Source organism: Arachis hypogaea, chromosome 15 (assembly GCF_003086295.3).
Source record: "Arachis hypogaea cultivar Tifrunner chromosome 15, arahy.Tifrunner.gnm2.J5K5, whole genome shotgun sequence".
NCBI lineage: Eukaryota > Viridiplantae > Streptophyta > Magnoliopsida > Fabales > Fabaceae > Arachis > Arachis hypogaea.
In genome coordinates, this window is record NC_092050.1 from 144,379,195 (window position 1) to 144,403,605 (window position 24,411).

General features: G+C 31.9%; 4 protein-coding genes and 1 long non-coding RNA gene across 5 annotated transcripts; 3 read left to right on the plus strand and 2 right to left on the minus strand.

Moving 5' to 3' along the window:
• The first annotated feature begins 363 nt into the window (after window positions 1-363).
• On the plus strand, window positions 364-7,360 carry LOC112747215 (protein VERNALIZATION 3-like). The gene is made up of 4 exons (XM_025795186.2): window positions 364-564; window positions 1,372-1,433; window positions 1,752-1,792; window positions 6,984-7,360. Exons 1-4 carry the CDS (start codon window positions 364-366, stop codon window positions 7,208-7,210), a joined length of 531 nt encoding a protein of 176 aa, XP_025650971.1. The 3' UTR covers window positions 7,211-7,360.
• Window positions 7,361-11,009: 3,649 nt separating this feature from the next.
• On the minus strand, window positions 11,010-13,822 carry LOC112751079 (LEAF RUST 10 DISEASE-RESISTANCE LOCUS RECEPTOR-LIKE PROTEIN KINASE-like 1.2). Its single transcript, XM_025800097.3, has 2 exons — window positions 12,791-13,822; window positions 11,010-11,947 (listed from the first exon to the last, which is right to left on the minus strand). The coding sequence occupies exons 1-2, from the start codon at window positions 13,176-13,178 to the stop codon at window positions 11,139-11,141; spliced, it is 1,197 nt and encodes a 398-aa protein (XP_025655882.1). The 5' UTR covers window positions 13,179-13,822; the 3' UTR covers window positions 11,010-11,138.
• Window positions 13,823-17,026: 3,204 nt separating this feature from the next.
• LOC140179385 (uncharacterized) lies at window positions 17,027-18,828 on the plus strand. Its single transcript, XM_072218250.1, has 3 exons — window positions 17,027-17,105; window positions 17,186-18,012; window positions 18,178-18,828. The coding sequence occupies exons 1-3, from the start codon at window positions 17,027-17,029 to the stop codon at window positions 18,826-18,828; spliced, it is 1,557 nt and encodes a 518-aa protein (XP_072074351.1).
• Window positions 18,829-19,877: 1,049 nt separating this feature from the next.
• LOC112747217 (protein MAIN-LIKE 2-like) lies at window positions 19,878-20,829 on the minus strand. Its single transcript, XM_072218251.1, has 3 exons — window positions 20,159-20,829; window positions 19,984-20,065; window positions 19,878-19,934 (listed from the first exon to the last, which is right to left on the minus strand). Exons 1-3 carry the CDS (start codon window positions 20,827-20,829, stop codon window positions 19,878-19,880), a joined length of 810 nt encoding a protein of 269 aa, XP_072074352.1.
• An 839-nt stretch (window positions 20,830-21,668) lies between these two features.
• Window positions 21,669-23,117, plus strand: LOC112749145 (uncharacterized). Its single transcript, XR_011872461.1, has 2 exons — window positions 21,669-22,626; window positions 22,826-23,117. It is a non-coding gene; the product is annotated as an uncharacterized lncRNA (long non-coding RNA).
• The last annotated feature ends 1,294 nt before the right edge of the window (window positions 23,118-24,411 follow it).

Genomic DNA, 24,411 nt, shown 5'->3' on the forward strand with positions numbered 1-24,411 from the left:
AATTTAAAATTATTTTTTAGCTAAAGTATTTAAATATAAATTGATTGTCACATACTCAATTATTTAAAATATATATATACAAATAAAATTGTTGAAAGAAATTTCATTTTTCAGAATTTCCAAACACGAATAACATTGTTTCTTTTCTTTCTTTCGACCTTTTCTCCATAATTGGTATTCAATTAAAAAACTCAAAAGGAGAATGAATGGGGACCAACCCTACACCCCCCCCCCCTTCTGAAACTATAAATAGTCCCATATATGTTATACCAAATATAATAAACTCGTAGAATAACACAAAAACAATTTAATTATTTGATAGTTAGTGTTAGTTTTGCACTATATCAAAATTCCAAGTTAGCCATGCCAATTGTTAGTAAGGACCCTCTTGTAGTTGGGCGCGTGATCGGGGATGTTTTAGACCCCTTTGAAAGTTGTATTCCAATTAGAGTTACTTACAATAATAGAGATGTTTGCAATGGCTGTGAGTTCAAGCCTTCTCAAGTTGTCCACCAACCCAGAGTAGCCATTGGTGGAGATGACCTCAGGATCCTCTACACTCTGGTAATATACTACCATTCATATTATGATGTTAAACAGTTTAATAAAAAATATTAAATTAGTTGACGCTTTTTAATTATTCACATAAAGATGAGATTTAACTTAAATATATATTATATTAAGTAATTTAGTCAAATATATTAAAATATTAATAATTTTTAATATTACCTTCACGTGAAAATATTTTTGTGTGAGCCGTTAATAATTTGTTTTATTTATTCGCTTAATCAAATGTCAAAAAATTTGAATTTTATTTTGTACTTACAGCAACTTGTTAGTTGTTAGACAAAGACCTACCAAAAAATAAGCAACATCATAACACAAACTAACATGGATCTCATGAAACTAGAAACTTAGAAAACCTCAGCTCCACTTCCAATGAACGTGGCTCTGCACCTCTACTCATGCTTTTCTATATACACATGCGCATGTAAGACTCAACATCTACAACAATAATAGACAAGACATTGTCACGAAAAAAGAAACCAAAAAAAAAAAATTTGTATAGATTATGTATCTCATTCCTCTTCTTTTGAATTTGGTATTTTATTTATTGAAAAAAAAGCAATATATCAAAACTTTTAGAATTAAAAATACTTCTCTCGTTTTTATCGTAATTATTGTTGAGTATATAATTATCTAATATAACATTTTCATTTGTTAGATATAAAATTACTAATATACTTAAACAATAGTTAAAGTTTGCCAAAACTTGAAAGAAAAATAGTTATGACACGGGATTATATATGTTTAAAACAAATTAAAGTGATTTTAATGACTTAATTAATTCTTATTTAATTTTACTTATAGGTTGCTGTGAACCCAGATGCCCCTAGCCCTAGTGACCCTAGTTTGAGGGAATATCTACATTGGTGAGTTACAATACTTCGCGCCTTAAATTATATTACAACAAGAGAAAGTTTAGGAGGCCAATAATTTTGTTAAAATTTGGCCAGCACTTAACCATCAAAAATAAAATGAATAATTCTATACTATTGAATGTAATTTCTTACCATTAAACACACTTATGATAACTAATTGATGGCTATATATCACCATTTCTGCTACCTCCTAACACTCCTCTTACAACAATTCACGTCTTATATATATATATATATATATAGTTTTTTCTCTCCAGTTAATACTTTAATTTTACTTATGTAATATCTCTTTGTGTTGATTGACTTCAGGCTGATAACCGATATTCCCGCCACAACTGGACCTAGTTTTGGTACGTGTAATTATTGTGCATCTATCTGTTTATTTAGCATAATCTCGTCAAACATAAAAATTGGCCCTTTATGTATACTAACGGCTCAACAGTGTCAGTGTCTGTTACGTTACTTTTTTATTATTTTTAAGAGATTAATTTTTATATTTTTATTTTTAAAATTATAAATATAAATTTAAAATAATAATATTTAAAAATAAATATAAAAATTTATAAGTTATGTAAATTTTAAAACATATAAAATTTATAAATTTAAATTAAATAAAATATTAAAAAAATTTATTATATCATTATTATGGGTAACAAAATCAAGACAAACATTTATAAAGTAAATATTTATAAACATTATATAAATTTATTTATTTATTTAAGCAACAATTAGGTTTGATACTCCAATCCTAAACCTTTAAATAAGAATGGAAAGATTATGTCATTTGAGCTATGAAGTAAAAATAAAATATTATATTCAAAGTATTTTTTATTTTCATGAATAATTCTAAATTTTACATTCAATTTATTAAATTATTTTTAATTTTATTACTTTTTTTAAATTATTAATTTATACTTTTATTATATTCCTTCACTGTATCACACACTATTAGATATTAAACTATTTTACTTTATTTTTATGCATGATTTTAATTGATAAAAAATATTTTTTAAATTTTAATACCTATTAGATATCACACACTATTTCTAATATTATAAATTTAATATTAATAATTAAAAAATAAATTATAAAAAAATAAAATATTTTAAGTTATTTAATATATATAAAAAATATAAAATAAATAAATTTAAATTAAAAATTAAAAGAAAAGAATTTTGTTGTTATTATGTATAGCAAAGTCAAGATAAAAAATTATTAATATTATTTATAAATTAGTTATTTATATATTAAATTTATTTATTTTCTCAATCCTGTTTAATTTGAAATGAATTTAAAATTTTATATTCATATTCAAAACATTTTTTATACATAATTTTAATAGATAAAAAATTATTTCTTTAATCTTATATTGAACATTTTTAATTATCTTTAATTTTATTATTATTTTAAAATTATTAATTTTTATTTTGATTATATCATCTCATCATATTATACACTATTATTTTCTCGCTATCACTGTTATGTTGTCTTGTTTTATTCTCCTATTTTATTTTCTTCTTCTATTAACCCCGACCGCAATCAATTATCACCATATCATATTACTATTATCGCAACTCTCATTTTTGTTTATCACTTTGATCCATACATATCCATTGTATTAACTTTTGAGTTGTTAAAGATTTATTAAAAGAATTATTTTTTTTTGTTTGATTTAGATATCTAGATGTATAACTATTATAAAGATACTTATTTTTTATACTTACTTGTTAAGCCATATTTTATCATTTTAAAACAAATTAAGATATCAAGCATTCAAAAATTTTGTATAGAATAATTAAATAAAAAATACAAAAAAATTATTAATTATTTAATTTTTTTAATATATAGAATAATTGAATTTAAATTAATTTAGGTATAATACTAAAATCATTATGTTGTTACTATGTGTAACAATGAAGATAAAAATTTATAAATATTTGTAAATTTATTTATTTTTTAATTATATTTAATTTGAAACTGATATAAAGATTTATATTTAAATCACTCTTTCCCTCACATAATTTTAATAGCTAAAAAATTTTATTTTTTATAATTTTATATTCAACATTTTAAATTATCTTTAGTCTTATTATTCTTTTAGAATTTTTTATTTTTGTTTTCATTATTCTTTTTTCTTATCATTATTTATCTACATATGCCTCGCCACCACTCTTATGTTAGCTTGTTCTCTCTTTCTTCCTCCGTTTTTATTCTCTTTCTATCTTCTCTTCAATCGCAATTAGTTACCAACATATATTAGTTCATAATTATTACACTCAGAAGTGAATACTACTTTAAAAAATAAAAGTTAAAAAAAAACTCGTAACTTTTATGTGAATCATTTATACTCCTATAAATATCACGAATGAGTAAATTTAACTTTTTTCTTTATTTTGAATTTTTTTATAATCTAATACATTCAAAGTCACATATTTTTATTTATGATAAAAGTTAAAAATTAAAGTTAAATGACATTAGTACTTTTTGGTTTAATAAAATTAAAATAAAGTACAAAAATAAAGATAAAAACTAAAAAAATAGATGACTTTAGAAAAGGATAATGTATGTTAAATTTTATGTCATTATGTATGAGAACAGTGATTTATTTTATTATATTTATTTTTGTACAAAATAAAAAAAAATAAATTTCATGTCCGTTTTTTATTACTTATATTACTTATCTATAGTTGTTTAAATTATACTCTATCGTCATTGAGTCCTGTTTTCTTTCAACAAAAAAATAGTTATGAAGTTATTTTCATTTTTGATAGGAGTACATCTATTATATCATGATTTTAATAATTAATGTAAAATTTAAAAAATTAAATAAATATATATTTATTTTAATTATATTCAAGAGTGAATTATATATATTTCTATAGTCAATAAATAGACTTAACTTATTCTATAATAAATAATTTTTTAATCATCAAATTTATAAAAAAAATCTCATCTTTTTATTTATCCTAAAAGTTAAACATTAAAACTAATGTTAATAATTTTTTATTAATAGAACTAAAATAAAACATAAAAATAAAGCTTGAATAAAAATAAAAATACAAAATTTTGAATCTCAAAATATAAAATGGTTATAAGATAAAAAAATTACTTAAATATAATTTTTATAAGATATTCTATGAATGAACTCAGATGAATAAATAATTAAATATTATATGTCATAAAAAAAAAGATGAATAAATATTATATGTAAAATAAATTTTGATATATTGGTACAAAAATTATTCTGTGTAAATTTTTTTAAAAAATATTGTCCTGTTAAACTATTTTATTTTTATTCTCTTAAAAGCATATCCATAATAAAAAAATCCACATGAATAATTTATATCCAATAGAAAATTCTTGATAAAGTTGCTGTGAAAAATGTGTGAAAATTTTTTTATTCTGATGGATGGAAGAAATATTTTTAATAATAAACTTCTCTAGGATAATATTAGAACTTAAATTTAGACGCCAATTGATATTATATATTGTGTAGGTACCTAGAGTATATTAGAAGAGTATGATAAGAGAAAAATTATTCTGTATAAATTTATTTTTTTAAAAATTGTCCCTATTGAACTATTTTATTTTTATTCTTTAAATATATATCCAAATAAAAAAAAATCTGCAACAATAATTTACATCCAATACAAAAATTTTAATGTGAAAAAATGGATAGAAAATTTTTTTATTTAACGTAACTGATGAAAGAATTTTTTAATAATAAACTTTTCTTTAGAAGCAATATTGGAACTTAAATTTAGATACCAATTATCCTTATATTAGGTTTTATGTTATATCTTAGTAAAGTGAGAAGGATGCAAGAGAAGATGAATAAGAAAAGAAAAAAGTTTTTCTATTATGTTAAGATGACAGAGAAAGAGATAATTATAGAAGTTCGGTGATTGTGAATTAATGAGATAAGAGAGAACGTGAATGTATGTGATAAGAGAGAAGATGAGGTAGTAAAAAATTTTTAATATGAAATAATTCACATATAGTGAGATAGATTATTAGGAAGGGCAAAATTGGAAAAGAATGTTGGACACCAAATATATGTATTGGCATTATATATTGTTATAGATATAATACAAAAATTCTAGTGGCAGTAATTTTTAATAATTTTGGTCATTATTTATTAGCACAAATATTAAATTGCCATAATAAATAAATTTTATTAATTTATATGTACAAATTTTAAAAAATATAGGTGCAAATTGTATTAACTCATATATAGGGTTAGAAGTGAACCGAGTTAAGTCGAGTTAGACCAAACTCAAACTCGACTCACGAAAATTAAATTTGACTCACGACTTGACTCATTAACAACTGAGCCTATTTTGTAAGTTCAAGCTCGACTCAATGAAAGCTCACGAGTTGGCTCAAATAATAAGAACATAATCTATAACTCTATTTCAATAAATTATAATATATATATATATATTAAAAAAGATAAATTTTATATATTGTCTATCTATTAATTATAAATTTTTTATTTATATCCTACATCAAAATTATATATAAAAAAATGACTATAAAATTTTAAATAATTAAAAGCATTAATATATATGTCAAAATTATATATATATATATATATATATATATATATATATATATATATATATATATATGCATTTAATCTATACTTTTAATATTATATATATAATGAAGCCAGCTCACGAGCTAACGAGCTGAGCTTATCCAAACTCAAACTCGACTCATTTAATTTATGAGCTCAATTCCAAGCTCAAACTCGACTCACTAACTCACAAATTCAGCTTATCGAGTTATTAACGAATTGAGCTCAAATTGGCTCATGAGCTGACTTGACTCACTTTCAATCCTACTTATATGTACAGACTCTGATAGATATATGTACAAATTATGAGCTTATTTGAAAAGTATTTAAGTATAAGAAAAGAATTTTATTTTCTTTAAAAAAAAATTCATTTCTATTTCAAATTCAATTCCATGATTTGGAATGACTTTAATATACTAATATAATAGAATTTAATTCTTTAGTTTAAAATAACTCTTATATGAGTTAAATTTTCTTCTTTTATAATTTTGATTTTAACAAAATTATTTTATTAAACATTCACTTATTTAAATAGGGATATTTTTAATATTTGACATCTTAAATTAAATTAGTGTGAGAATTGATTTTAAAATTAGACTTCTTTTAGTCTAATTTGTAAATAAGAAAAAAGTGAGAATTAGATTTTTTAAAAAAGTTTAAATTATTTTTTTTATTTGTTCTAAAATAAGAAAAAAAATCTAATTCTTAAATAAATTTTAATTTATAGATTTTCAAACAATCTCTATATATTTTTTGTGTATAAACACTTATAAATATGGATACAAATTATTGATAGTTATATATAATATATGGACTATGTCTTTTGAAAAATATATATACAAATTAAACGAGTTTGTCAGAGGAATATAATGTAATTAGTAACAATTTTACCAAAGTACAACAGGCAATTTATTTAGTTAATAAGGTTACTAATGAAATGGAATGAATACAATTATGAACAGGTAGCGAGGTGGTAGCATATGAAAGTCCACGACCAACTTTAGGAATTCATCGAATCGTGTTTGTGTTATTTCGTCAAATGGGTAGAGAGAAGATTTATGCCCCAGGTTGGCGCCAAAACTTTAACACAAGAGAATTTGCCGAACTATATAATCTTAGCTCGCCTGTTGCTGCTCTCTATTATAACATCCAGAGGGAGAATGGCTCTGGTGGCAGGAGGTTATATTGATCATTGTTCTTGCTGAGTTTGGTGGGTGTATAGCTCGTCTGTCTATAAATGTCTTCAAACTTTTCGTTGGGATGAGTTATACATCGACAAGAAGAGAATAAGGGAGTGTGTATCTACAAAAGACATTCTGACGCTCAAGTCAGTAAGTGTTTAAGAGGTATAAAAATAATTCTATGAATATAGAATGTAAGACATGAAATAGAAGTCATCATGTAATAATTCTATAAATATAGAATGTATATAGAATATATCTAGAATGTCTCTAGAATGTATATAGAAATTAGTGCCTTTTATAGGCATAGAGCTTGTTTGGGTGAGTTTTTAAGAAAAGATCTTTTTTTGAATTATCTTTTTTTAAAAGATCTTATGAAAAAGTAAAAGTAATTTTATATTTGGGTATCTCATGCAAAAAGATCTTTTTATTTATCAATTATGTTTGGGTATAACAATATAAAAATATTTTTTTGTTTATTTATTACATGAAAAACATCTTTTTTTAGGGAAAAAAGATCTTTTAAACAAAGATGTAAATTACAGTTTCTCAAAAAAATGTTTTTCTGATTTTTTTAGTGCTTTTACTTTTACTACTAGAAATTTGCCAAACACGCTAAAAAATAAAATAAGATATTTTTTCATTAAAAAAAGATCTTATTTTATCAAAATAATGACACCCAAACATGCACTAAGTCAGAACAATGGTCATTAAGTCGGATCATAACTTATAATGAATGATAATTAAGGCCGAGTTATAACTTATAATGCACGATAAAAACTGAGTTATAAGGTGACGGATCATAACCCCCAAACTTTGTGTGCCGATCATATGATTCAGGCTAAGCTTAGAAAATAAAATGATTTATAACTCGATTAGAAGATAAGTGAATAATGATATAGTGAACCCCTAAGCTTAGTCGGATTATTATGTCGGCACTTATTCCAAAAATAATTGAGTGATAAGAGTCATTCAATCAAGATAAAGACCGAATTATAAGGTGACGGATCAATCATCATCATAATTACATAAAAAATAATAATAATCAACAGTAATAAATGATTACTTTCTTTTCGGTTCGAACTCAAGATAGCCGTATGCATAAATTGAACCCAGCCTAGGCTACTGCACGGTTCATTCTTTACATGTTGTGTATTGGCAACAAAAGTTATAGTATGTTGTTTGTTCACAGTAATATAGCTATGCCGGATGTTTTGCATGTTCACAGTAAAACTTAAATTGGAGAGAATTTTGTTCTATATTAAAAAAGATTTAACGAGTTACGCTTATTTTGAAAATTGAAGGTGAAAATAAGAACAAATACTAGAGCTATATACCAGTTGTATATGTTGGCCGGATGATTTATAGTTTCCTTTGGCAATGTCGAAGCATCTGGTAAGATTTTGGGCTTGTCATTAAGGGATGTACCTGATGCTAAGAATGACATTGAGCTTTGAGCTTGAAGCTCCTTGGGGAGAGAAGGATCTCCATTGACGAAAAAACGAGAATCTATGTTTGTCTTTGGCGGTGCATCAGGTGCATCAATCTCTAACAAAATTCTATGAGAAGAACCTAAATAGGAAACAATATATGATTGTCAATATGGTAATTATTAAAAATTATTTTTAATTTAATTTATTAAATACAAATGTCACAATTTTTAACATCTTTTTCTAAAAGTTAACTTTTATAAATTATCTTTAAAAAATAAAGATTTTACCAAACTAATTTATGAGGGAATGATTATATAAAATTTATATTTTATCAAAATTATTTTCTTACTGACCTATGATTAACTACTTTGCATTGTGGATAAATATTATACAAATCAAAGGATGCATTTTAATAACATTTTAACCTAAGTTAAGAGAGTAAGAAGGTAAAATGTTCATAACTTTGTTTGTGAAATCCAAGATTTTCTTAACAATATGAGAGGAAAAAATAGAAAAAAAAATTCTAAATATACCATCATATTACATAATCAAATATTTTTGTTACTGTTCATATTTGGACCAAAGGATATAAATCCAGCCCATTAAATTACTTAATAATGATCAATTTTTAATTTAGGTCGCTACTTATAACTCGGCTCAACAACAAGAATTCCAGTCCATAAGGCCTCGTCCATATAGGTCGGATTTTGATTAAGAAACGGATCACCACAACTGATATTTGATCCGATTTGAAGAGTAAGATTTTTTTCTACTATTTCGGTTAATCACCTGAGACATGGGATAAGCAAATAACCATCTATGATCATTTGAAATTATTTTTAAAGGACGATTAAATTACATTTTTTATTTAATGAATACTTCAAAATTCAGATATTTTTTTCAATCTTATTAGTATCGGAGTTTTTTACAAATACTCCTACCACAGTAATCTCTCACAAAATGCATATAAATTTCGCATTTTCTCTTTCTTCTTCTTTTGAAAATAAAGCTTTAATATCTAAAAGCATTAATATATATTATTAAAGTGCATTTTGATCAAATAGACTAAAATATACATTATTCTAATTTTACAAGAGAGAAGAATTTATATTTCACAAATAATGAAAAAAAATATCATTTAATCATCTTAAAGAAAACAAAGCATTATTTTCTCTAGGAGTAAAAGTAAAAAATAAAAATTTAAGCATATTAATGTCGTCACCAAGTATGTTTGTGACCTTGAGCAAGGTCTCCTTCATATTTCTAGCGGATTGAGCTTGCATATCAATTATAAAGAACCTCAGTAGACAATATGACTGTGTATAAATAATATTTCTTTATAACAAGGTCATTTTTCTTATGAACGTAACATTGTTTAATAAATTAATGAATTAGTAGACATTTATGATTTAAATCAAGAAATCTAGTTTGTTAGAATTTTGTTATTTGGTCATCAGTTTGCTAGAAATTTGAATATTGAAGTTGTTTTTGGGTACTCAATCAAGCTTGACTCCATTCTGCTAGTTTTTTTTGGGCTGGGCAAGTTAATTAAACAAGCCCACAACTTCAATTTTAGTATCTTGAGTTTATAAAATTTGGGATAGTCTAACTAGCCTACAACTTGTTTATTTATCTTTAATCGTGTATGTTGTCAAATTCTCTTGTTATGGTGCAATTTAATCCTTCTTGGAACTGTAGGGAGTAGCTTGATTGATTATGATATTCAGTGGATACTTATAGTAACATTATTTTCTAAAAACTATTTTAACAGGAGAAATTGACTGATTAACTTATTTTCATAACAAATATACATTTGGTTTGGAGAAGCTCATAAAATATACATTGAGATATAGACACAAAAATTACCATTTTTATATCTTGTTTGACAGTAAACTAAATATATGATAAAATTAGTGTCATTTTGCCGTTATCATTTTTCCCCCTACCCCCTTTTACATCTGAGATCTATAAAACCAACACAATAACATCAACTTCAACAAATGGCAAGGGAGCTGATGATCTGATCATTTCCATGGCGGACAGTGGTGAAGGCTGAGGTGCAAAGCAGGGATTCAAGAGGCTGCTTCTCTCGCCACCGGGGGTAGAATCTATGTTGCCACTAGAGTTTCTTGCCGGAGAAGGCTGGAGTCTGAGTTTTGAGAGTATGAGAAGAAGAACAAATGTTTTGGTTGATTTTGGTTAGGGGTAAAAGTACCATTATAAAATATTGATAAGGGTAATCAAGGAAGTTTTTTTATCTAATCGGTGTCCCAATACACAATATCTTTTACAGATGAAAACAGAATGGTTTTGGTAGGAAGTATATAAGATATATATAAGACATGGTGTTTATTTATAGTCGGCAGAGGAAGTATAAGATATAAAAGTGATATTTTACTTTGGTTAAGCTATTTTCTTCTCAAAATAAATCACCATGCTAGCATGAGAGAATTTGAACAATCGTGACATTATTGTAACACCATATAAGAGCATTCTAAGAGCTTCAACAACTTTTAATTCTCACAAGGCTATTCAACACCTCTTCCATGGAAGGTCTCAATTTACTTTGGCTCTGAAGACACTTACACGCCAACTCTGCCACTGCGGTAATTGTTTTAGTATTCCAATCATCTGACTCAAATCCAAGATCTCGGTCAACAATACTCTGGAGTCTCCCACAGCTTATTCTAACCATGGCAAAGTTGGAAAGAAAAGGCTCTCTATCGTCCTCACTATATGCTGGCAGGGATGTTATCAGCTCAAGCAATATTACTCCGAAACTATACACATCGCTCTTCTCAGAAAGATGGCCATGCTCATAGTACTCTGGATCAACATAACCCGGAGTCCCAGCAGGATCAGTGGAAACATGAGTTACACCTTCTGGGAAAAGGCGCGATAATCCAAAGTCTGCAACTTTAGCATTCAAATTTATGTCAAGCAGAATGTTGCTAGTTTTCACATTGCGGTGGATTATGCTAGAACTGTGTAGATAAGCCAATGCTTCTGCAGTCTGTATGGCGATGTTTAGTCGCGTAGACCACGGAGGAGAGCTCCTGTTGAGAAGATGATCTGCAGCGGTTCCATTGGGAATGTACTCTTGCACAAGCAGTACTTCATGGCTCTGAGGAGAGGTGCAGCCATATAGCTGGACAAGATTTCCATGCTTCAAGTGAGATAAGATGGCAAATTCGTTTGAGAACTTGGTGACTCTATCATTGCTCTCGGAATTCTCGTCATGCAACCTTAAACTCCTCAGCATGTCTTTGTGCAACTGCTTTATTGCCACATGACGTCCATCTTTGAGTATTCCTGCATATAAACAAAAACTAGTAAATCTTGTTATATGATGTTGCAGGCAAGTAACTGTATAGAGTTAATAACATGATTCCAATTACTACAACACCAAGCTAAAATAAAAGCTCAGCCATACATGGCTACATTCTTGCCATCGCTTACTAGCAGCGCTGTACATGTGACAATGTAACTGCATCTTGTCATAAATCATCTCTTCTAAAAGGTTAGACCATTAGGCATAGGCATATGAATCATGAATGATTTTATATATTTAACAAGCCTCACACATAAGAGTCTCTTCTTTCGGAGGCTTAAAGTGTGGATAATGCACAAGTCTCTGTTTTGTCTGACGCTAAAATTATACTTTTATTTAGAGGAATGAGAGTAACAAGAATAGTATTCTAAATTTTTCTGTAATACCCTGATACCATGTCACAAACCATTGGTAACTAAAATTTATTTGCTTTTTCTTTCTGAATAATTTTTATTTTGAATGACCCAAGTTACATCTAATTTGAGTTTTGGTGACCATAATTGCAGTTATTCAGTTAGCTTTTCAAATTCTTTTTAAACACCGATTCATATTGTCATTCAAATAATAATCATTTTAGAGGGAGAAAATCGTTTGGATTGAAAGATCTATGGTAACATCTTGAATGATCAACTAACTCATGCTTAAGAAGGTATATAATAAGATGAACTGCAATATAATTATGTTGATGAAGCACACCATCATGCTACAATGTAGGATGCATGATTAGAACAATCAAAGTCCCTAACAACCTAAAATAACTTTATTATAACAAAGAGAATGAAACGACATACTAACTGAAATAGAAGGAATGTAAATGTTCTTACCAAAATAAACTGTCCCATATCCTCCAGATCCAAGTTCCCTACTAGGGTCAAAATTGTTGGTGGCTTCTTCAAGTTCAGAATACTCAAACACCTCATTTATGTGGCAGTACACAGAATCAACCAACAAAAGTGATTGATTTTGATCATGATCACTTGGTAACTCATCAGAGATCACAGGAACCACCGGTTCATCCCAGCTTGTTTGAACCTTAGAATCCAGAGGCTCATGTTGTTCATCATCACCACTGCTTGGTTCCTCAGAATCCAGAGGCACCAATTTGCTTCCCCCCTTCACCTCAGAATCAATAATTGGATGTGAAGCGTGGTGTTTACTTCCACTACCATTAGTGAAGAAGAAACACTGAGATACAAATGAGAGAACTGGCATCACTCACACACACTACTATGAATTATGATCTGTGATCACTGCCTCCAATATAGTCAAATCCCTAAGTTACACATTTAGCAAAGAAATACCTTAATCTTACCAGGGAAAACCGAAAAGAATTGTTAATCAAATTAATCAAGTGATCTAAGTAAAGTAAGAAACTAATTAAGAAAGAAAGAGAAAATTCTCAACTTGAGAACCAATCTTAAGGTTGGAGGGATCAAGAGAATTGGGTACATAGGTTCATACTGGAAAAACTAAAAGGATACCAATTAAATTTGTATCTTTTTTAATTAAAAAAAATGGAAATATGTGATTAAATCATTAAACGCTGATTGTACGCGTAAAAGAGTAGTAGTGTGGATAAAACTGGGAGGAGAGAGAGGGTAAAGAGAAAGTGAGTTACCTGGAAAGACTCATATTGCATGGTCCACCAATACCATTGACAAGTTGAGTGAAATTCAAATTAGTCAATATATGAAATGTTAGATAAGTTGACACCATATCTTATTTAAAATGAATAAATACATATAAATGGGGAAATAGAGTAAGAAAGAAAAGGAAGGAACAACGAAGTAGCATTCCTTTAAGTCTATAACCCGACTACTACTACTCACTCAAGTCTCAAGTCTCAACTCTTAACTGTGCTTGACCACTTGGAATTCCTTCTTGTGTTTTCTCTTTTAAGTTTTGATTTGTTCCATACTTCTTCCCTAGTGTTTTGCCTTGCTATTGATGTGCGTAGGATATGAAAAAGTGACTTGTAAAAATTAGGGGTGTCCATGGATCGGATCGAATCCGTAGATCCGCGGTAAATATGCGCATTCGATTCGAAAATTGCGGATACGATCCGATCTGCAAATTGATCGGATCGGATCGGATCGGATCCGCACCCTTTGCGGATCGGATCGCGGATATCTACTCTACATCCGCGTATCCGATCCGCGGATCCGCAGATCCGCACTATAATAATTAAAAAATTAATAATATATATATGTTTGGTATTATATTTACTTGTTTGTATGTTTTAGTTAGTAATTATTATTCATATATTGTATTATTTTATTTTTGTTATTTAGAGAGAGTTTGATTAAAAATATTTTAGGAATAAATAAGTTTAAAAGTATGAAAGAAATATTTTTATCGAATTCTTTTACATAGAAATATGATTAAAAAGAGAAGATTTAATTATGCGGATATATCCGATATCCGATCCAATCCGCAAATGTGCGGATTGGATCGGATCGGATCCAGCACTAAAAAGTGCGGATATCATATCCGATCCGATCCGATGAAAATTGTGCGGATCGGATCGAATTTTCAGCCATATCCGATCCGATCCGATCCGCGGACACCCCTAGTAGAAATAAATAAATAAACTAGAACGAGACCTGTGCGATGCGCGGAGCGATAAATTAATGATAATATAATAAATATTAAAAATGACTATGTTTTGTAAAATTAAATTAAATATGTGCAAACTAAAGCTAAATTTAAAAGGTGTTTTATTTAAAATAATTTGTAGTACAAAAAATTTAGATGTTAGAGTTATACAAAATGACATTTTTATTTGGTGGTTTGATTTTTGTATTTGTTTTAGTTAATGGAGTTAGTCTTCTTATGTGGTGCTCATCCTCCTTTTTCTTTATTGGTTATTGTTAGAGTTGTTGCTTTCTTCTTTCTGTCGTAGGTTCTTGTGAAGGCATGTTCTTTATAAATTATTGAGTTGTATGCACTTTCTATTGTGTTGTTTATTCCATCTTTGCATGTATATTCTTCTTCCGAAGATGTATCTTGAATTTGTATGGTTTTCTTTCTCCTTAATCTCTTGATGGGTATTTGATCTTCGTCTGATGATATTAGTGTTGGCAAAGTTGGTTTCTATAATCAATGAATAATTTAAATTGGAAATAAAAATGATGTCTTAAATAAGTAATTTTTTTTAGAGTATTACCTATTTTATTTGTTATAATGGGTGTTGAGGTTCAATATTTTTTGTTAGAACAAATGTCTTGGTAATACTGTATTGTTGAGAACCTTTTTTGAGATTAAAATAATTTACTTTGACTTCAAATATAAGTGTAAGGTTGCACAAATTTTTTAATTAGGGTGGTGTTTCAATGTCATTACTTTTCTGGAGTGTCGTTAGATTTAAAGCAGTTGTGCCTAACAATTTTTTTCTTTGCCATCAAATAGTAAAAAAGTTGTTATAGCACTTTGATCTGAAAACTTTAATTGATTTATGAACCTAAAATAAGTATTGGATTAGTAACTAATAATTTGATAGATGAGATTATGAAAAGTATATAGAGTTACCTTATTGTTGGATATTGTGGTGTTTGATTACATGTGTTACAAATATAGTTGTCTTCTTTTTTATGTAGTTTGAAAATAAATTTTTTGTGCTAAATTTGATATTATTTGAAGGAATAGTGATAAGAGACTTATATAAGTAGTTCAAATAGTATGAAATTTGAATATTTGTAACATAAAATTTATTATGATTAATAATATTATTATGACATTTGTAATATAGATGTTTATTACATTTAATGAGTTATTTATAGAAATTAATAAATTAATTATTGGGGTTATAAATTTATTGTATTATTTATAACGGTGAAATATAATAAACATAGGAATATGAATTCAATATCTCTGTAGGTTACAAATTTCGTTACAAATTTTTATATATTTTATTTTTTTGTTGATTTGGAAATAATAGATGATTTGACAAAAATTAAGTGGTTGATTCTAAAATTTTGCCAAGTAAGCAATGTTGCTGACATGTCATTAGTAGAAAGAGAAAGATGTCTTAAAAGTAATGTGGGTAAACTTATGAACTCAAGAATTTGGTTATGGGGTAAACAGTGGTGTATTGGCTGAGAATGGGGGAACATAGTGTATTTACACATGGGTGGACGTGTCAGGTAGAAGGTCAACACACGGGGGGCGTGGAACATGCAGCACCACGCCAGGGGCGTGGAGCACACGTGGCAGTGTCAACACAGCACGCCGGGGGCGTGGAGGCCACATGGCAGTGCTACACGCAGCATGTGGGGGCGTGCTGAGTCAGTACGCAGTGGGCGTGCTGACACGTGGCAGTTCCTGGTTGGCTAAGGCAGACTGCACGCGGTGGGCGTGCTGAGTCAACACGCGGGGGGCGTGCTGACACGTGGCAACACGTGATTGGATGAGACACGCAGCACGTGGGGGCGTGTTGAATGCTTCCCTCTATATAAGGCAGATCTTGGTGCCATTTTCATTCAGAATAAGTGTGTGCCTTGAGTGTTCTTTGAGTGTGTTGGGGTATAATGGAGGGTACCGCAAATTTGGTGGTGTATCACAATGGTGAAATAGTACAGAATACTCATGAGAGAGTGAGGTTTGTGTGCCATAATCCGTTTTTATTTGTGGTTACGTGCACTATGACGTTAATAGAGCTTCAGAACGGTCTCTTTCAAAGCATGGAGAACGGTATGTCGATGCGAGTGAGCAGAATTATGTACCGGAATCCAGTTGTAGTTTTTGGTGGTCTAATACAATTTGATACCATACCGATCACTGACGAAGCGAGTATGCAGAATATGTTTCAAATTCACCGGCAGACTCAGATGTGACAGCCACAGATTGAGTTGTACGTTGAGTTTGAAGCCGTAGAGGAAACAGGGATTCAAAATGATTTAGATATAGAAGATGATAGAGTTGCAGTGTACGAAAGAATGCATAGTGACAGCGAAGAGGACTTTGAAGCCACTTATGAAGCTGGCGACGAAGACGAGGATGGTGATGTGTGAGTTGAGGCAGAAGCGGACAATGTAGTGGTTCATCCCTCGAGCAGTCAACCGATGTGCGTTCCACCTTTTATGCGTGAGTTAGATCTCGACGCCATCCATGCCCCAGAATTTTCGGAATATGCAAACATAGGTACGTGTTGACTGAATAATAAGTTTTTGCTAATTTATACTTTGGATTGATAAATGAATGATGATTTCGGCTTTCTGTAGGCATTGCTAATCCTGAGGACGGAGAGTTCCGGATTGGAATGGAATACAGTTCTAGAAAGTCAGTCGTCGCAGCAATTAGAAGTTACACTATCTCTAGAGGAGTTGACTATGATGTGTATGAGTCTGAACCACAGACGTTCTATGCAAAATGCAAGATGTATGGGCGTGGGTGCGACTGGCTTATCCAAGCCAGCTTGATACGGAAAAAAGGTTGCTGGGAGATACGCAGAAACAACGGTAGGCACATGTGTACAATGGGAATGATTTCACAAGATCATTCCAAGTTGGACTCGGATACAGTTGCTGAGGCGATAAGACCATTGGTCGAGACTGACCCGTCCATCAAGGTGAAATCTATAATAGCGGAAGTCCAGTCAAGGTTTAACTATACCATCAGTTACCGAAAGGCTTGGTTGGAAAAGCAGAAGTCCATAGCGAAGGTTTTTGGTGGTTGGGAGGATTCTTACCAAGCCTTGCCATGGTGGCTCTCGATCATAGTTCAGAAGATGCCTGGTTCAGTTGTCCAAATAGAAACACGACCACTGTACAACGGGAATGAGGAAGCGCACGGTGTAAAAATACTTCATCGTGTATTTTGGAGTTTCAATCCATGCATTAGGGCATTCAGGCATTGCAAGCCCCTAGTTCAGGTTGACGGCACACACCTGTACAGAAAATATAAAGGTACATTTCTAGTCGCTGTTGCACAAGATGGGAACCAGAATATTGTGCCTATCGCTTTTGCCTTGGTGGAAGGGGAGACAGCTAATGCGTGGCATTTTTTCTTAGAAATCTGCGAATGCATGTTGTTAGAAAAGACGGAGTGGGTATGATCTCCGACCGGCATGAGTCAATCTGGGCAGCAGTAAATCGTTCCGGAGGTGACTGGCAACCTCCAAGAGCATGGTGGTTGTTTTGTATAAGGCACCTCGGCAGCAACTTCCTAAGGGCATTCAAAGTCCCTCACTTGCAAAAGCTTGTTGTCAACATAGGATATTCAAGAACGGTGGAGGAGTAATCTACCTGTGTTGGCGCTGGTCCGAGCAACATATTATCGGTTAAATGAACTGTTTACACGGAAGAGTGCCGAGACTCACAAACGGAAGCGTGCTGGATTTACTTACTCAGTATTTGCACAACAGCGGATAGAAGCAAATATACAACAAGCTGGGAATATAGTTGTGCACTGGTTCGATAGACGAAATGAGGTATTTGAGGTGCACAAAATGACTAGCGGAAAGGTGTTAGTTGTTGATCTTGCGCGACGGACGTGTAACTATGGGCACTTTCAGGTTGAACGACTACCATGTCGCCATGTTATTGCTTGTTGTGCTAACCAGCGTCTCGATTGGCAGTTTTATGTGCATGATGTGTACAAGATCACAGAGGTTCGTAAGGTATATAGATTTGAGTTCACACCATTAGGTGATCCCGAGACATGGCCTGCCTATGAGGGACCCACATTGGTCGCTAATCCCGCCTTGAGGCGAACGTCGAAAGGTCGGCCCAAATTGACCAGATACTTGAATGAAATGGACTCACACGACATGCGTGGTCCTCGGATATGCCGTCTCTGTGGTGCTCAGGGTCATAGTCGGAGTCGATGTCCTCAGCGTGCTGGACCGAGTGGTGCGGGAGAATGATTTTTAAAATTGTCGTGTTTGTATTTTTAAATTTGAGTCTTGTCTAAGTGATGCTTTTGATGTTAATCGTGTTTGTATTTTTCAATTTGAGTCTATCCATTGATGTTTAATGTCAGGTTAATATTATCATCAACTGTTCTCGTGAATTAATTATACAACAGATTAACTACCGAATACATAGGTCAACAAATAAAACATTAAATACGAGTTACATTAACTTAATACTTAAAATTAAAGCTAAAAATCCTAAACCCAAGCTCACTTCTTTCGTACCAACCAGTTCAGTCCCTTACCCATCATGCCCTAATCGAACCGCAACGGAGTATACCTATCAGGTAGATTTTGCTCCGTCCGTAGGTCATATGGGTGACCTGGAACTGAGTCATCCACACCCAGAGTGGCCGACCCGGACTGACCCTGGTGACCGTGCTGAGAGTGCTGCGAGTGGTGGCTGTGCTAAGAGTGTCGAGAGTGGTGGCTGTGCTGAGAGTGCCGAGAGTGGTGATTGCTCTGAGAGTGGTGACTGCCCTGAGAGTACTGAGAGTGGTGACTGTCCTGAGTGTGACGGCTACCATGACTGTGGTCCGGTGGCTGTGGTATATAATAAGGAAACAGCTCAAACACTGCATGCTGAGGTGGACCTTGAGGTGCAGGTGGCTGTGGTGCAGGTGGCTGTGGATGCTGAGGAACGTACTCAGACAATCTTAGTATATGTCCGTACGAGGCCACGTACCAATCTCGGTACTCCACCGTGGGTAAAAAGTCCCAGGTTGGAACGGGGTACTGATCCCGCAACCGACTGTTTCGCCTATTGGCCCACTCTCCTATCCATGTCCTATGCAAAACTGTCCAGTCATGAAGTTGTACTCCGCGAAGAACGATGCAATGCTGGTCGAGCGGAATGTCCCTTGCTTCTCGCGGGGGAGGTTGTGCATACCCAAACTGACGCATCACTCGATCCACAGGATGCCATTCGACACACTCAAACGACAACAAAGGAACAACGATGTCACACACCTCAAGATGACCATGCAACTCGTCCGGTATGATCAATCCGTCGTACGGCCGCCACTCAAACTGCCACGTATTATTGGTATATTAGAACCCTAACATTAATATTTGAAAATACGAATCACAAGAAACATAAATATTTACCTCCTGCATGTAGTCTATATCATGCCTGAAACTCGCAACGGTCTTCGATAACCACATTGTTGTCCGTTCCGAATGACTCCACCTGAAACATGATTAAGTGAAAAAATTTACATAAGTCACCGTAAATCCAACATGCATCGTTAATATAACGCAGGACTAAAATAAGAATTATTACCTCATGGCAACTGGTATTTCAGCCGGTGGAAGGGTCTGTCTCGGTACGGGAGCAATACACGGCATTCGCTCCCATGCCCAAACAAACAACAGATTCAGAGGGCCATCCATCTCCTTTGTATCATATCGTGATGCACGGCATAGTGCTCTGTAAAGATGTGCGAGACATGCTGAACCCCAACTATATGTATGGATCCGCTCGAAATCGCGAAGTAATGGTAGATACTTCGCATGGGTGTATGCGGTCGACTTATCCGTGAATAGGGTCGACCCTAACAAATAGAAGATCTGATATCTGACGTATCTCCTAATGGACTCCTCAGTGTCCAACAGCTCTGCATCTCTAATACGTCGAACCCAACCCAACTTTATATAGGATTTCGAGGAACGACTGACTACTGGTTCACGACCAAATATCGCGATGCTCTGACTCTGCAGGAAGTCGCCACTACTATCAGTCCATCCACTCACAGGCTCTCCATCAATGGGTAGGCCAAATATATGAGCGACATCTTCCAATGTCACTGTAACCTCACCGACCGGCAATACAAAGGTATGAGTTTCCGGCCTCCACCTCTCAACCAGAGCAGCTAATAAGGGGTGAAATCCTCTTATCACCCCAATCCTAGAGACGTGGTAGAATCCCGTGGCGCGTAAGTAGTTCTCGACCATCGGGTTCCACGTCTGGGGCGGATCCAATTTACGTACCAACAAATTCCTGTTTGGCTGCATAAACAAAGATAAATCTGTTAGATTAATTAAATAATAATTCTTACAAATAATAAATATTCACATATTTATTTTAATATCTTATTTATTAAAATATTTAACAAATATTAGCATATTTATTTATTTTCAACGAAATATTATTACTCATTTAACATTTATTTATTTTCAACGAAAAAAATTTATTTATCTAATATTTATTCATTTCTTTAAATATTATAAATACATATATTTATACTTACACTTCTTTTTTTAAATAAATAAATAAATATAAACGATCTTTTTCCGAATATTAAATAGAATATTTAATTATATGTTTATCAATCAAAATACTTATTTATTTATTTATTCATTAGTATACTCATCACAAAAAATATAAAATATAGATTCTATTATACTATTTTATATCATAAAATTAATCCTATTATAAGAAAAAAAATTATATACTTACGTTTATATTTAAAATAATAACATATAATATTATTTAAAATTTTATTCTAAAATAATTCATAAAATACAAAAAAATAATAATCTTATTATATATTTATACCATACTAACAGTGACAAAATTTAAAAATTTTAAATACATAAAAAAATAAAATTCATCAACTTACATAAATTAGATGATCCAAATAATTGATAATATGTTCTTTTGGTGCTGTATAATTACGTACCATTTTTAAGTCACTACAAACTAATAATATTTTTTTTTCAATAATTTTTTCTTTTTCGTAAACCTGAACCCTCGCTACTAACTACTGCTACGAATACCCTCTTCTTCTTTTAATGTATTATCAGCACACTCTTTCTTTTTTAACACACCCTATACCCGTTTTTTCCCTCTCTCAGTAGTAACCCCCACACTCATTGTGCTTCAATGGAAGGGAAGAGATGGAATTTATACTGGGGTTGAGGTCTCTTACTGGTTACCGGGGTGGGGGGTTGCTTCCCCCCGTGATACTGCTGCAGCATTGGAACCCAGCAACCGCTTCACGGGTTCCGCAGCACCACGCCCCCCGCGTGATGGCAGGGGTCTGCCACCATTGTCCGGTCGCCACTTAACCACGCCCCCGGCTTGTTGATGGGGAGCTGCTGACCGGCTCTGTCACCACGCCCCCGGCGTGTTGACCACGTCCACATTTCAGCAAAACACCTCATGCACCAATATTCACCCAATACACCACCATGAGTTCCATAAGAAAAATAATTTCTGAAACTTTTGCGTCTACTTTTATATATTAAGAATAGATTCTTAGTTTAGCAATTTTCTTTTACAAGTTTTGCCTTACAACAAGTTCCTCTTTGAAAAACATGCATGTCATAACTAATTGTGTTTATTTGTGTGGGCAAGTTTTGAGCTTGAAGGACAAATTCCAAACCCTTATGCCATAACATAATTCTATTAAGAAAATAAAGGGTTAAATAATCCAAACGGTGTCAATGTGCGCTAGAATTGAACGATTAACCAGAAACTTTAGTTTGCTTAGAAATATATATCTAAAATGGAATCTATCATATCATTCATAATTACACTGTATTACTTTATTTTATGTCCTAATCAATGTTTTTTTTCTTTTCTCAAATGATTAGCATGTATACAGGTTCCAACTGTTTCTAACCAAATGAGGTGCGTCCCTTCTGCTTGGTTCCAATGCTGCACCTACAACTACAAGAAAGAACCAACCGAGTATTTTAGTCCCTCTAGGATACTTGGACAGGGAACCTTCGGCACAGTATTTCATGGTAAGCTTTGCCATGCATGTTACTTTAGCAGAACTTAAAGATGGATGAAAGACCGTGTGAAAATAAACACAAGCTTCAACAGTTCAAGAATGAAATCAAAGTCTTAAGTCAAATAAGCCATCAAAATCTTGTTTCGTTTTATGGCTACTGTTACCATGGTCTTGAACTCATGCTAATATTCCAAAACATTTCATGGCAGCCATAAAAGACATAAAGCACTCCACTACCTTTGCATACAGGATTGAATATAGCAATTGAGGCTGCAAGTGCATTGGCTTATCTTCACAATTCTGGCATTATTCGCCGTGATGTAAAATCTGCTAACATTCTTTTGGATTAAAACTTCTGCATTAAGGTCGCAGATTTTGGCCTTTTGCACACTCTTCTGTTGGTTGTTTCAACTTCTTCACAAGAGGTTACTATTTACTATTTAATGGCTATATGGACACTCTGTATTTCCAATATTACAGGGTTAGTGACAAAAGTGACATTTAAAATTTTTGGGGTGGTTTTTGTCTGAGATCTTAACATCCATGAAAGCTTTGGATCTGAATAGAGATCAGCATGAAGTTAAAACTTAGTCTTATCATGAGCAAAATCCAAAACCAAGAATTTTATGAGCTGGTGGATCCATGCCTTGGTTTTCAATCTGACAATGAGATAGGAGAAGCCATAACAGCTGTGGCAGGGTTGCCATTCAGTGCCTGCAATGTTCTAAGGAACTAAGGCCATCCATGAAGCAGGTGCTAGAGACCCTTCAGGGCATAAAGCACAGAACACGGCGATTTTACCAAATAAGATAGCATCAATTAGGCTTGGTTGATAACCGTCTCAAAACAGAAATACCAAAATATAAGGAGATAGAAATCTGCTTGGAGTATGAGAGAGTGTAGAGGTAGAAATAGAGTCATAACCTTTGAGTCTTGTCTCTCCCTTATGCCTTGTATGTTCTATCTAGAAACCCGTACCAAGCATAGGGTCCAAGTTAATATATTTTGCTTATTTGTTCTTCCTTCATTCCATGGTTACATGAATTCACCAATTAAGTGATGTACTGTGTAAACAATTCATGCATATCAACTCATAATTCATCTGCGTACCGGAATGTCGTAAGTATATTTTCCATATAAAATATTTTACATGTGGTGTACCACGAATCTGTTTCTGTACCAGAAGGCAATGCGTTCCATATAACTATGCTTCGTACTTATATGGCTTTCTAATGCTTCTTTTCTCCTTCATTGTTTCTTCCAAATTATATCAGCTGAACCAAATAGCGTGTCATTATCACTTGACAACTTGCAATAGCGTGTCTATGTGTTGACTGCTGACTTGCTTTACACTCGTCTTGGTCTTGCTTTGTCTTTTTATGGTGCTAAAAATCGCTTAAAAGTACTGTATCTTAGGATTAAGCAGTATTATTTTTGTTTTATTTATTTGCTCTTAATTCCTTTGGGAAGATCATTGTTGTTACCATTTTATTAAGCAACCTCAACGTTTCTAGAGGTATGTTCTGTTCTTAATACTTTCTTTTCACTACTTTCTTTGATGTTTTGTGGTTTGAAAAGTATGATATGTTTCCTTGTATCAGTGCTGCTATTTCATCTAACTAAACGGGAATTTTCTTTGGTCTTAAATTTATAATTTGTATGAATAACTTTTCATGGACCTTACAAAGAAGGAATTAACACAAAGATATATTGAAATATCCAATTACATTTTGCTTTTGGTTACATGACCCATTCAAAGTAGTTTCTTGTCCTGTTGTAATGTTATTGTGCATTT

Bases quoted from the DNA above. Each gene is read 5' to 3' on its own strand.
- LOC112747215 (XM_025795186.2), top strand. From the start codon at position 364: ATGCCAATTGTTAGTAAGGACCCTCTTGTAGTTGGGCGCGTGATCGGG. The intron at 565-1,371 runs GTAATATACTAC...TTTTACTTATAG, and splicing joins TCAGGATCCTCTACACTCTG to GTTGCTGTGAACCCAGATGC. The intron at 1,434-1,751 runs GTGAGTTACAAT...GATTGACTTCAG, and splicing joins TTGAGGGAATATCTACATTG to GCTGATAACCGATATTCCCG.
- LOC112747217 (XM_072218251.1), bottom strand. From the start codon at position 20,829: ATGGTCGAGAACTACTTACGCGCCACGGGATTCTACCACGTCTCTAGG. The intron at 20,066-20,158 runs GTAATAATTCTT...ATCATGTTTCAG, and splicing joins GAAATACCAGTTGCCATGAG to GTGGAGTCATTCGGAACGGA. The intron at 19,935-19,983 runs GTAAATATTTAT...TATTAATGTTAG, and splicing joins ATATAGACTACATGCAGGAG to GGTTCTAATATACCAATAAT.
- LOC112751079 (XM_025800097.3), bottom strand. From the start codon at position 13,178: ATGCCAGTTCTCTCATTTGTATCTCAGTGTTTCTTCTTCACTAATGGT. The intron at 11,948-12,790 runs GTAAGAACATTT...GTTTATATGCAG, and splicing joins ATATGGGACAGTTTATTTTG to GAATACTCAAAGATGGACGT.
- LOC140179385 (XM_072218250.1), top strand. From the start codon at position 17,027: ATGTGCGTTCCACCTTTTATGCGTGAGTTAGATCTCGACGCCATCCAT. The intron at 17,106-17,185 runs GTACGTGTTGAC...GGCTTTCTGTAG, and splicing joins TTCGGAATATGCAAACATAG to GCATTGCTAATCCTGAGGAC. The intron at 18,013-18,177 runs GTATGATCTCCG...TTGTCAACATAG, and splicing joins TGTTAGAAAAGACGGAGTGG to GATATTCAAGAACGGTGGAG.